The sequence below is a fragment of the Rattus norvegicus genome, chromosome 10, assembly GCF_021556685.1.
Source record: "Rattus norvegicus strain SHRSP/BbbUtx chromosome 10, alternate assembly SHRSP_T2T, whole genome shotgun sequence".
NCBI lineage: Eukaryota > Metazoa > Chordata > Mammalia > Rodentia > Muridae > Rattus > Rattus norvegicus.
In genome coordinates this window covers 70,836,278-70,850,230 of record NC_141543.1, presented here as the reverse complement: position 1 = coordinate 70,850,230, position 13,953 = coordinate 70,836,278, and the positions used below count along the sequence as shown (strand labels likewise).

Sequence of the window (13,953 nt, the reverse complement as noted above, 5' to 3'; positions counted from 1 at the left end):
CTTCTTCCCTTCTTTTTTTTTTCCGGGGGTGGGGGGGTGGTGGGCTGTTTCTGAGGATTGAGCGCAGGACTGTCTGCATTTTAACTCTAGTGCACTGAAGAGATGTCCCTCCCACAATTTAGTAGGTGTTTTCAGCCTCCTTAGTTTGATATAGCAACAACGACAACAACAGCAGCAATAATAAGAGAGAGCTGGGTGTGATATTGCAGGCCTTTAATCCCAGAGCTGGGGAGGCAGAGGTAGATGGATCTCCGAATTGGAGGCCAGCCTGTTCTACGAAGAGAGTTCTGAGACAGCTTGAGATGCATAGAGACTCCCTGTCTCAAAAACAAAAACAAAAGACAAAAAACAAAACAACCAAACAAGCAAATAAAAGGCCACCTGCCTCTGCCCCCCCAAGTGCTGGGATTAAAGATGCTCACCACCAGGGTCAGCTAAATGAATAAACACTGAGCTGGTGAGATGGTTCAGCCTTTAAAGACTAGGCTCACAAGCAAAAATAAAACATTCATGTGAAGTGATTAGGTGGATTGACCCATAAAGGTTTCAGCCATGCTCACAGTACAGCTCACAGTACCGGGCACACAGTGAGACAGCAGTTATTATGATAGGCTTAGGTGAAAAGGTGATTTTGCGGTTGTTTTTATGATAGTAATTCTTAGGGCAAGATAAATACAATAGCTAAATCTCAAAGCAACAGTGGAGAGCATAGTCGATTTAAAAATTGTAGTTAGCTCGTTACTCTCTGTCAAATTTGCCTGGATATGAAGGACTACAGTCTGTCAGGGTTTGTTGACTTCCTTGTACTTAAAGAAATTTTGTAAATGCCTTACACTCGCACATTTATTTGTTGATCTTTTATTACTATCTAGGTATTTCTCTGCCCTTCAGTGTTGGGGACTTCCTGTCGATACTGAAGTTTATTCACAGTCATCTCCATCCTGACCAATAACAAGTCCTGCGTTACTGTTACCAAAAAATCGCATCTTTAATTTACATACATGATTTCTTTCCACTTCTCGGATCTTAGACCTAGAGGGCTGAGAAATGATGAAGCCCACATCAACCTGTGTCAGTTCTGAGATCAGTGGGAGAAGATGTGAAAACAGAAAGAAGCAAGGAACTGGGTGGATCTGGGTAATTGAAGTCTAGTTCCCTCTCATAAATCACGTAGAAGATCGAGGTAATGATGTGAGTGTTCTAACAACAGGTCTAGCAAGAAGCCATTCGTTTGGCTCTTTATCATCTTCCAGGATTAACAGAGAACGGAACCACAGATTTTTTTTTTTTAGGTTGTAGCAATTATACAGCAATGTTGTTTCCAAGGTGGGTTACAGGATGGTTCTTCTTAGAAATGCTAATTTGCTTGGACAATATGGTAAGGAAGATTGGTGTAAATATTGATTCATTTCACCAACCTTCAAACTTTTCTCTATCAAAGTCCCCTTTTCTAAAACAAATGACAGTTTCTATTTACCCAGTGCCTAATATTTTGAAATATTTTTTCTACTTAAGTCAACATGTTTATTTTTTAATTTTAAAATCGTGTGTGTATTCACGTGGGCAGGCACACGCGCCGTTGAACGCTTGTTGAGGTCAGAGGATAGTTTGCCAGGAGTCAATTCTCTCCTACCGAACTTAGGTTGCCAGGCTTGGTGGCATGATGGCCCTAATTATTTAAATAATAAATTATTTCTCTCTCACCATTTTAAAACGAACCAGCCATTCAGAGGCTTTCATTGGCATGTGAAAATGCACTGTTACCACACTGGTTTCGTGAAGCTGGCAGACTGCTGAGGGCAGCTGGTCCGTAGTCTTAGAGCCTCATCGAATTTGCATAATTAGCAATATCATCTTCAATTACACTTTTTAGTTTTCAGGGTTCTCGATGACGGGAACATGACAAAAACAGATGACTTTCAGTAGGAAGCGTACGGACTTCAGGCTCCTTTCAGGTATTCCCCCAAGGAGCTTTTTCCGGTCTCCCTGGCGCGAGGATTTGGCCCCGCCCCCAGCCCCGCCCCCGCAAAAGATGTGTCTCAGACCGGAAGGGGTTCAGGCTGCAATCTTCTAGTCATCCACAGGGAGGCGACAGCGGCTTCGATAGAAAAGAGGATGTTCCCAATGGCGGAAGCGGAAAAGGCGGGACTTACGAAGCACGTTCAGTCAATCACTAAGAGTTAGCCTGAAGGCTGGGAGGTGAGCGCTTTCAACGCGTGTTCTTCGCTGGTCTGCTTGTGAAGTTCCAGCCTCATGGCGGAGATAATTCAGGAACGCATAGAAGATCGAATTCCGGAGTTGGAACAGCTGGAGCGCATCGGACTCTTCAGTCGTGCGGAGATTAAGTGAGAGGATCAAGGAAGAGGAAGGACTGGGGCAGTCTTAGGGGAGCTTCGGGCGAGTGTGTGGCGGGGACAGGCGTGCGGACTTTTCAGAGCTTGTTTTTAACTACTGTGCTAGAAAAGGGAAAAGCTCGTTGCTGGAATTTGAGGACGGTCAGAGTTCAACTTTAACGTATTGTAAGATGATCCATCAGTCTGTTTACCCATCGGTCAGACTGACAGTGACCCAGTGTCAGGGTCTTGGGGCCGTAAGGTGATATAGGCAGGATTCTAGCCCATCAAGGACTACTGGGCAATGTGAATGGCAGGAAAATTCAGATTTAAAAAAATGGTTATAGTTTAAAAGTTCGGGATATACAACTTTAGATATTTGAGTATGGCGCCATAGAGGCCTAGGGGGAGTGGGTAGGTCTTCCTAACTAAACTTGTAGACTGGAGACCATTTAATTCATTACATATGCTTCTTTAGAGCTCTGCCACAGTTCCCGGAATATAGTTGGCACTCGGTAACTTGGTAAAAATCAATTACTTTTAGTGATTTTCTGTGACAGTTCACTTTACCATGACTCTAGCTGAAAGTACAGTAATGGGAGTGTAGGATCCCCAAAGTAAACATTAGGAAACCTAGTGAGGACTCTTAGGAAGTGCTAAATGTAGCCATGAATGGGGGCACCAGCCTTCAATCCCAGCACTTGAGAGATTGAGGTAAGCCGATCCCTGTGAGTGCTAGGCCAGCCTGGTCTACAGATCGGGTTCCAGAACAGCCAGGGGTCCACAGAGAAACCCTGTCTGGAAAAACAGAAGGAGGTGGGGTGCTAAATATGTGGCCATTCTTAAAATATCGTCTTGCATATCCTAGAACACATATATGCACACTCCTTTGTAGTAATGTTTAGGTAGAGACAATTTAGGTTTTAATTTAGGGTAGAGATTTGGTTAACATAAAGACCTAAGCTTTGAGGCTAAGAGCATTGCAGAGTGCCTGCTTAGTGTATAAATAACAAGCATTAGGCTTTCTTTCCTTGGCTGATGGGAATAGCAATGATCCTGGCCACTGAGGTGATTCTCCTGAACGTTTGAGGCTAAATGTGGATGTTCTTAACAGCACAGAGGTAATTGTGTAAGAGAATGTGTGCTTTGCCCATGGGAGATACCTGTGTTCAGGAACTACATGATTCTGTTAAATGTGTGTTTTCCATATATCCCAAAGTTTAACTTCTCAGATGTTCCCATGTAATTGGTTCTCTCTGCAGGGCTATCATCAAGAAGGCTTCTGACCTAGAATACAAAATACACCGGAGAAACCTTCACAAGGAAGACTTTATCAGCTATGTTCAAGTGAGTGAGACTATAGCTTTCCAGTCCCTTCAAGAATTTTAAATCAGTGATGGGCTTCACAGCGGTTTTCTACAGAATTCCAGAATTCTATGGTTGTGCATTTTTTTTTTTTATATATTAGGATCGGAGATGATTGTGTGGAGTGGCATTACCCAATAGGGCTTAGTCCTTGTCAGAGTAAACTTTTTTCTCCTGTTGGGTCAGTAGATCAGAGACCTCGTCGTGTGTCAGGATTTTAGCAGGGATCTTGCCTCTTTTTTTTTTTTTTTTTGTTCTTTTATTCGGAGCTGGGGACCGAACCCAGGGCCTTGTGCTTCCTAGGTAAGCGCTCTACCACTGAGCTAAATCCCCAGCCCCGGATCTTGCCTCTTGAGTGGGCCTGCTAGAGGAGTAGGAGTTTGACAACGGCAGGCGGCTGGAAGGTGTGTAGAGCGCTTGCTTAGCACGGTCAGCCTGCAAAGGAGGTTTGCTTCAAGATTCTTCCATCTTCTCAGTGGGCAACAGAGTGAGAAGGAGATTAGACATACAGGATGAATTGTCAAAGGAGGGAGAACGGCTACTAGGTACAGGTTCAGAACCAGAAAGACAGGAAAAAAATTCTTGTGTGTGTGTATCATGTGGTGTGCAGTATCTGCAGAGGCCTTAAGAGAGTGTTGAATCTGGAACTGTAGTTACAGGTGGTTGAGAATGTGGGTTCTGGGAACTGAACTCCAGTCCTTTGGAATAACAGTCACTGAGCCATCGGCTTCAGCCCCCAGAAAGGTAAAATGTTAATAATAATAAAAAAGCCATGATGGTCCATGCCTGTAATCCTAACATTCAATGAGGCTAGGACAGAAGGATCTTGAGTTTGAGATTCAACACACAGTGAGACTTGTCTCATAAAAAAAAAACAAAACAAAAACAAAAGACTTTGCTTTGCTGGGTCTGATGGCTTGCACTTGGAGTCTGAGGCAGGAGAATTTTAAGTCTACCTGGTTTTCACAGTGATAATCCTGTCTCTGAGAAGAGGATAGGTCAGATGAGATGGCCTAGCCAGCATATTGATTGCTACGCATTCCTGACAACTTGAGTTTGATCCTTGAAACCCACACTAAAAGTAAAAAGCTGGGGCAGGTATGGCAGCACATGCCATTAGATAACTATTCAGGAGGCAGAGTTAGAAAGAGCTTTGTGGGGATTGGGGATTTAGCTCAGTGGTAGAGCGCTTGCTAGGCCCTGAGTTCCATCCCCAGCTCCGGAAAAAAAAAAGAAAGAAAGAGCTTTGTGAGTTGAAGCCAGCCTGGTTTACAAGAGTTCCAGGCAAGCCAGGGCTTCACAATAGACCCCATCTGGGGGTGTGTTGGGGGGTAGATGCAGTGATGAACACCTATAATCTCAGTGTTCCTATGGGACCAGAAGAGATGGGAGCCAGAAAGCTTGCAAAGGGTCTGGAGAGATGGCTCAGAGGTTAAGAGCACTGCCTGCTCTTCCAGAGGTCCTGAGTCAAATCCCAGCAACCACATGATGGCTTCCAACCATCTGTAATGAGATCTGATGCCCTCTTCTGGTGTGTCTGAAGACAGCTACAGTGTACTTATATATAACAAATAAATAAATCTTAAGAAAAAAAAAAAAAGAAAAGAAAAGCTTGCAAAAGATGGGTGGTGGGCGGCCTGGAGTAAGCAGCATGGCAAAAATGAGAGACCCTGCTTCAACATGGTGGATAGAGGGAACTGACTCCTGAAAGTTGCCCTCTGACTTCCATAGCTGTACTGGCACATGCATACCCCACCCACGATAATAATAAATAAAATTGAATGATATATGAAAATTGGCCAAAAATATGTATTTATATAATATATATCAATACTATACATAATATACATATACACACATATGTATACACATGTGTGTATATATATATGTATGTATGTGTGTGCGTATATGTATGTGTATGCGTATATGTATGTGTATGTATGTATTCATATGAACAAAGAGGGCCTACCTCAGAAATCAAATTTGAACTAAGAGTGATAAAGACAATTGTAGAGGACATTGCAGACTGGGCTTTGAGGCTACATGTTTTGAAAATACCTGATTTACACTTACCAATTCACTATATTACGCTTTTTTTTATTTTTATTTATTTATTTTTTTTGAGACAGTCTCCCTATGTAGGCTTTGCCTGTGGAGACCGGGCAGATTCTCCCGCTTCCCTGTGCCTGTGCTGTACCACTTCCAGCCTGTTTCCCTTCAGCTCACTTACACAGGACTCTCAGGGGTGTTGGGAAGGCGACAGTGTAGGAACCTTGATGTAAAGGAGTCAGAACCAGGGAGGGGGAGTCTTAGAGAAGTGGAAATGCTCTCCCTTCTCCCCATTGGAAGAGCCGCCATTCTAGGGACTCTAGTGGATTAGCTTTAGAGTATAATTAGATTAAAACACACAGACACATAGCATTTGGGTGGCAGAGATAAGTGGGTTTCTGTTGAGTTTGATGGCAGTCTGGTCTACGTTGTGACTTCCAGAACAGCCAAGGATACATCATGGGACCCTGTCTCAAAACATACCCACAAGCACCTCTTACATGCTCATCTACCTATCTGCATTCAGTTTTACTGACTTGCCATGACACAAGTGGCATTAATTACATTTTTTCTTTTCTGTGGTTATGAATCAAACCTAGGGCCTCATGGATGCCAGGCGAGTATTCTACCACTAAAGGTTACATCCTTAACTCTTGTTTCTAATTTTTATTTACTTGATTTAAGAATAATATTTATTTAATATATATAAGTACTCTGTAGCTACCTTCAGACACACCAGAAGAGGGCATCAGATCTCATTACAGATGGTTGTGAGCCACCATGTGGTTGCTGGAATTTGAACTCAGGACCTCTGGAAGAACAGTCAGCGCTCTTAACCGCTGAGCCATCTCTCCAGCCCCCTGTTTTTTGTTTTTTTGTTTTTTTGTTTTTTTTTTCTTTTTTTTCGGAGCTGGGGACCGAACCCAGGGCCTTGCGCTTGCTAGGCAAGCGCTCTACCACTGAGCTAAATCCCCAACCCCTGTTTTTTGTTTTTTAAGACAGGTTTTTTTTTTTTTTTTTTTTTTCTGTAGCCCTGGCTGTCCTGGAACTGTCTCTAGTCCAGGCCAGCCTTAAATTCTGTTATCTGCCATCTCCTGAGTGCTGACTGAGTTAAAGGTGTCTGTTCCCACCACTTGACTCTAATTTTTAAATATTTCTTTCCACAAGTATTTATTTAGATGGGGTATGGGCACATACCCTGTTATGCATGTGGAAGTCAGAAGACAGCTTGTGGGGTTCAGTTCTACCCCGTGCTTAAGCTTAGGTCTTAGGTATGCCAGTAAGAGCCTTTACCTGCTGACCCATCTTAAAGTCCCACCAACCCTTGGTTTTTGAAACAGGATCGCACTGTGTAGCACAGGCTGGCTTCACATCATTCACACATCTCATGTTCCTAAGTGTTAGGATAAAGCATGTGTCATGGGGCTAGAGAAATGGCTCAGTGGTTAAGAGAGAACACTGACTGCTCGTCCAAAGGACCCAGTTTGGTTCCCAGCCATATGGTGGCTTGCAACTGTTTGTAACCCTTGTTCCATGGGGGATCTAATGCCATTTTCTGGCCTCTGGATGCTGCATGTACATGGTGTACCGACATGTGTGGGCAAAACACTCATACACTTAAAAATGAAATGAGAACAAAAAGATGTGTCACCATGTCTGGTGGGGGCTGTACTTTTCTTTCTTTTTTGGCGTTTTGGGACAGGGTTTCCGTGTATAGCCATGGCTGTTCAGGAACTAGTTCTGTAGTCCAGGCTAACCTAGGACTCAGAAAGATTTGTTCACCTGCTTCTGCTTCCTGAGTGTTTGGATTAAAGGTGTGCACTACCACTCCTGCTGTACTTTTATTTCTAATACACATCTGCAAAGTAAAGCTTTGATATAGCTGCGTGGTCAGCTACATGGGATTGTAGGCTTGAAATGTCTCATGAGCCAATTTTTTGTTTTCTTTTTCTTCAGTAGTTATAATTGGATCCAGACCTTTGGTCATGTGCTCTACAAAATAGTTTTTACTATTTCACTTCTTCGAAGAGCTGGGGATTTAACTTGACATTGTGTTTTCTGAAGCTGGGGCTAGCTGAGATGGTGGAGTGCTTGCCTAGTATGTACGAAGGCTGCTTCTATCCCCAGCTCTGTTGTGGCGGCACACGTGTGTAATTCTAGCACTCCTGAAATCCTGGCACTTGAAGGAAGGAGAATCTGGTTCTTTTTTCCATTAATTTACTTATGTATTTAGAGGGGAATCTTATTCATGTCATTCTTGGTTACATAGCCAGCTTGGGCTCCATGAAGCTTAATCTTAAAAATCCAGGGAAGAAAAATATGAAAGAAAAAAGCAATCCCTGCTTCCATTTTCCCAAATCTGCCATTGTAGGTGTGTGTTCTTTGCCTGGAGGTGTAGGGGCCCTTGTGCATGCCAGGCAAGTCAGTCTCTCTCTCTCTCTCTCTCTCTCTCTCTCTCTCTCTCTCTCTCTCTCTGGGTAGAGAGAGTCTCACTATGTTGTCCTGGCTGTCTGTCCTGGAAGTCCCTCTGTAGACCATGGTTGAGCTCACTGAGATCTTCCTGTCTGCTTCTGAATGCTGAGATCCCTGGAGTGTGCTACCACGCTGGAAGTGTTGTACCTCTTGACATACTGCCCTTGAACTTTCAACCCTCCTCTATCTTAGCCTCTGGAGTGTAGACATGTACCTCTTGACATACTGCCCTTGAACTTTCAACCCTCCTCTATCTTAGCCTCTGGAGTGTAGACATGTACCTCTTGACATACTGCCCTTGAACTTTCAACCCTCCTCTATCTTAGCCTCTGGAGTGTAGACATGTGCCACAATTCCTGACTTAGATTTTTTTCTTTTTAATTTTAAAACTGAAAATTAGAACATGCTGCTTTAAGAAGGAGGCTGGATTAATATTATAAACCTTACGAGTCTCATGCTATGAAGTAATGTGTTGTCTTTGCCTCTTAGCTGCTTACAAAATTCTTTCTCTCTCTATGTGTGTGTGTGTGTGTGTATATATATATATATATATATATGCATATATATACATATATATGTAAGTTTTATGGAATTAAGATTAATTTTCAGAGAATTCTAGAGATTGTGAATTCTGGCTATTGATAACAAATTGTCTTTTATTTCAAGTTTGTAATTTTTTATGCATTTCTTGTATTTAAAAGGTTATGCTTTTCATGTTTCTCTTTGTATTCTTCCCCCACCCCACTCCCCACAGTATGAAATTAATCTTTTGGAGCTGATCCAGAGAAGAAGAGCAGTAAGTTAATGCTTAATTTTTTTTGACATTTGTTTCATGTTGGGGAGACACTGATTATTGGTAGCCAATGCTGTGTCCAAAGTGGTTTTTTTTTTGGGGGGGGTGTGCTGAGAGTGAGCTACTTTGAATAAATGTGACTAACTGGGGTTTTGTTTTTGCCCCTTTTAGAGAATTAAATATTCATTTAAGAAGGATGAGATTGAATATTCTATGGTACATCGGGTACAAGGTATCTTTGGTCGTGCTTCAGCGAAGTGGAAAGTAAGTGATTAGTGAATACTCGAAGAGACATGCTTATGCACAGTGTATGTATTAGATGTGATGATGCAGTGTACATATTCAGAGTTGGATGCTTGGCTGTTTAAATGCCACGTCCTCTCTGTTCCTCCCAGGTCTTAGTACTTACCTCCATGATGACGCCGTTGCTTGAAACGGGTTCTGAGCCACGTAAGCCGTTAAGATGGTTCACCTGGTCACTTTGTTGTTACTCTGAGGATGGCACTAAGCACTGTGCTTAATACATTATTAGGGATTAGAAAAATAAAAGAACTGGGCATAGTGATACAAACTTTAAATTCTGGCACTCAGGAGGCAGAGGCAGGCAGATCTCTTGAGTTCAGGATCAACTTGTTCTAGATTCAGTTCTAGGATAGCAGAGCTACACAGGGATACCCTGTTTCAGAAGACCAACAGGTGGGGAGGGGCTTACCTAGTATGCATAAAGCCCTGGGTTCAGTCCCCAGCACTTCTGAGGTGGCACAAGCCTGTAGTACCCGAGTTAAGGTAGAGGCAGGAGGATCAGAAGTTCAAGGTTACCCTCTGCCTAAGACAGTTGATATCGATGGTTTTTGATGATTAGCTGACTCATTTATCCCTACTTATGTATTACCAGCTACTTCGCCAGGTATTGTATTTGTGAAAAAGAAGGTCTGTCTATTCTGGGGTACATGAGACACAGTCAGGGAAAAGGCAGTAAAGAAAATCACCAGGGAGATAGTTGGGTGACGGGTTAGAGATGGGCAGCACCCCAGTGAGTTGATGTTTAGTTTTGCTGGGGACTAATGTATACCTGAGAGTGCTTTAGAATTCTGAGAATGAAAGGTTTTGTGTGTGTGTGTTTTTTTTAAAGATTTATTTATTTTATATAAGTACACTGTGGCTGTCTTCAGACACACAAGAAGGCATCAGATCTCACTATAGATGGTTGTGAGCCACCGTGTGGTTGCAGGGAATTGAACTCAGGACCTCTGGAAGAGCAAACAGTGCTCTTTTTTTTTTTTTTTTTCTCGGAGCTGGGGACTGAACCCAGGGCCTTTCGCTTGCTAGGCAAGCGCTCTACCACTGAGCTAAATCCCCAACCCCCAGACAGTGCTCTTAACCACTGAGCTATCTCTCTAGTCCGTTTTTTTTTTTTTTTTTAATTATTCATTTTATATATATGAGTACACTGTGTCTGCCTTCAGACACACCAGAGGAGGGCATTGGATCCCGTTACAGATGGTCATGAGCCACCATGTGGTTGCTGGGATTTGAACTCAGAATTTCTGGAATTGCTGTCATGCTCTTAACCCCTGAGCCATCTCTGTAGCCCGGTTTTGTGTTTCTTTACTTGGTTTGAAAACCTTTTAGAATTGCACTGGACACATTAGATAGATATAGATTTTGTCTTGGGACACAGTCGGTGGGACTTAGATTTGTTCTCATGGTTAGGAGAGCCCAGGCTTCAGTGAAGAAGACGCTTACAGGTGAAGAGTGTGGCACATTGGCTCTTTTGGAACCTGCCTGTCTTCACTGAGGTGACTTAATGCAGTGTAAAGGTGGAATTCAAGCAGCCTATGCTGTGTTTCCCTTGCAGGATGATGTCCAGCTTTGGCTGTCCTACATAGTCTTTTGTAAGAAATGGGTAAGTAAAGCCATGTGCACTTCTCTTTCCTCTTCAGTTCAGTCTGTTACTGAATTCCATGGTTCTCAAGAGGTACAAGGTTAACAGTTGGAGAAAGAACCCATGGAGACAAAAAAAAAAAAAAAAAAAAAAGAACCCATGGAGAGGAGACAGAAGCTGGACCCCAGTCACATTTGTATATCTGACCATGTAAATGAGTCTAAGTCACGTGAAAAGAAATATATATATGTGTTCAGTAAAAAATAAAGCCAGATTGTTTATGTTTAATAGTTTAGGTATAAAAAGCATGAGAGTGTCTTGTAAGTCTCTAGTAATAACAGATCTTATTGTGTGTGTGAGACAGAGAGAGAGAGAGAGAGAGAGAGAGAGATTGATTAATTTTTTTTGTGTGTGTGTGTGTGTGTGTGTGTGTGTCTGTCTGTCTGTCTGTCTGTCTGTCCCCCTGTCTCACTGTGTAGCCTCATCTGGCCTGGAACTTGCTATGTAGACCATGCTGGCCTTGAAGTCACAATGCTTCATTTGCCTATCCCTCCTGAGTACTGATTTTAAGTCAAGAGCCACCTTTCCCATTTGACTTTGTAGTTAGTAGGTTCGTAGTGGTTTCTGTGTTCAAGGAGTAAAGTGTTCTCCTCTTTTACAGGGTACCAAAGCTCATCTTAGCAAGATATTCTCTAACATGCTTGCCATTCATTCAAACAAGCCAGGTATGTCAAACCTACATTTTATTCAAAATCAGGCCATTTTGGAATTTATTGTGCTTGATGAACCTCGGAAATTATTTGGGGCCTTGAGCCAAGACAGTTAGCTGAGACTTAGTTTGTGTACCCCAGCTTGCTGTGTCCGTCCCATCACTGTGCCAGGTGCTGGTTTGTGGACAGGAAGGATGCTTTTCCTTTTAGCTGATGGAAGGTCAGCTTGCTGGCTCTGGGGTGCATTTTATGTGGAGGCAGCAGGTCTGAGGGATTCTAACGTCAGAAGAAGGAGATACGCAGGTTTGTAAGGTGGGTTAGCCGATACAAGGTGTGCACAAAGTAGAAGAGAAAGTCTCCTGTGAATGTGTGAATAAGGTCGCACTGCTCTCTAGTGGAGGCGTTCCAGGACTGTTCTCAGGGTGTTAGGTCAACCACAAATTTATGACACAGGGATCCAGTGATCTTAGCAATTCAAAGGCCTGTCTTGATCATCCCTAAAGCAGCTGTGATCCCTAAATTGAGGTTTCTGGAAGGACTACATTAGTGAGTAAGGGAACTATTTTGGTAACCCATGGGGGCAAGAGATTCTGGGAATATCCATGCTCAATTTCAGGGGTCACATGCTCAAGAAAGCTAAAAGCAATGGTTTGCTATTATTTATGACCCTCTAAGAAAGTTCAGGTGTGATTACCAAGCAGGGGTCATTTTGTGGTGTGTAAGCATGTGTATATGTGTGGGTGTTCCTGTTCCATGGCACAGATATAGAGTTCAGAGGGAACTTTGTAGAAGGCGGCTCTTTTCTACCATGTGGGTTCTAGGAACCAGATTCAAGTCATTAGATGGGCGGCAGGCGCCTTTGCCTGCTGAGCTAGCTTGCCGACCCTTTTCCTGACTTAAATGGAGTCGTCAAACTTACCATTAGAAACTCCCTCAGCCCCTCCCTTTTTCCTATGGTAAGATTAACAAATAACTCACGAAGTATAAAAACTGGAGCATTGATTGCTCATTGAAATTAAGTCTAGTTTTTTTCTCCTTTAGCTTTGTGGATCATGGCAGCCAAATGGGAAATGGAAGATCGCCTGTCTTCAGAAAGCGCCAGGCAGCTATTTCTTCGGGCTCTACGCTTTCATCCCGAGTGTCCAAAGCTGTATCAAGAAGTGAGTTTTTGGGCATGTAGGATGAGAGATGTCTCTGTGATCTCAGAGTGAGACAGCAATGTCTCTGATATGTAGAGAACAAATACTTGTTAAAATGAAGTTGTCCCCTCTGTGTACTCTATTTTCTCATGGGTAATTGTACTTCATGAAAGTTTGGTTGCTACTTTTTTCTTTTAAGGTTTATTTATTTCGTGTCTGTGGGTGCACTGTCGCTATCTTCAGAATTACCAGAAGAGGGCATCGGATCCCATTACAGATGGTTGTGAGCCACCATGTGGTTGCTGGGAATTGAACTCAGGACCTCAGGACGAGCAGTCAGTGTTCTTAACCACTGAGCTATCTCTCCGGCCCTGGTTGCTACTTTTAAAAACAGAGGTGTTGGAAAGATGGCTCAGCAGTTACCAGCACTGGCTGCTTTTGCAGAGGATCCAGATTCGGTTCCCATCACCATCATGTTGGCTCTATAACTCCAGGGGATCCGGCACTCTCTTCTTGGCTCTAAGAGCACCAGGTGCTGCAGACATGCATGCATGTAGGCAAAACACCCGTATACATAAAATATAATTAAACAAAAAATATGTAGAGTAACATTAAAATATGTTAATTTTTTCTTCCTTTTTTGAAGTAGAGACTTGGTATATAGCCTTGGTTATCCTGGAACTTTAAAGACCAGGCTGGCCTCAAAGTCAGAAAGATCAGCCTGCCCTCCCCTTCCAGGTGCTAGGATTAAAAGTGTGTCCACCATGCTCTGCTGTTATTTTATTTTAGTGTCTGAGTGTTTTGCGTGCCTGAGGAGAAGGCATCAGATCCCCTGTAGTTGGAGCTACGGACAGTTGTGAGCAGCCATGTGGGTGCTGAGAACCGAAGCTGGGTCCTCAGTACATCGGTCCTCAGCAACAAGTACTCTAAACTGTTGAGCTCTCTCTTCACCCAAATATGAATTATTTTTAAAGATTTATTTATTGATTTTATGTATATGAGTATACTGTTGCTGTCTTCAGATACCTTTATGGTTGTGAGCCACCATGTGGTTGCTGGGAATTGAACTCAGAACCTCTGGAAGAGCAGTCAGTGCTCTTAACCTCTGAGCCACCTCTTTAGTCCTGAGGTTTTTGGTTTTTTTGTGAGACAGTTTCTTTGATAGTTCTGCTGTCCTAAAACTCTCTGTAGAGCAGTCTGGCCTCAA

The 13,953-nt window shown here is 42.9% G+C and overlaps 1 protein-coding gene across 1 annotated transcript in view; it reads left to right on the top strand.

The window, feature by feature from the left end:
• The first annotated feature begins 2,164 nt into the window (after positions 1-2,164).
• Positions 2,165-13,953, top strand: part of Utp6 (UTP6 small subunit processome component) — a 30,764-nt gene continuing 18,975 nt past the window's right edge. Inside the window, 7 exon segments of the mRNA NM_001398803.1 lie at positions 2,165-2,345; positions 3,596-3,680; positions 8,974-9,015; positions 9,184-9,276; positions 10,871-10,918; positions 11,559-11,622; positions 12,649-12,767. Of these exon segments, the coding sequence (NP_001385732.1) occupies positions 2,254-2,345; positions 3,596-3,680; positions 8,974-9,015; positions 9,184-9,276; positions 10,871-10,918; positions 11,559-11,622; positions 12,649-12,767 (543 nt within the window). The 5' untranslated portion in view covers positions 2,165-2,253.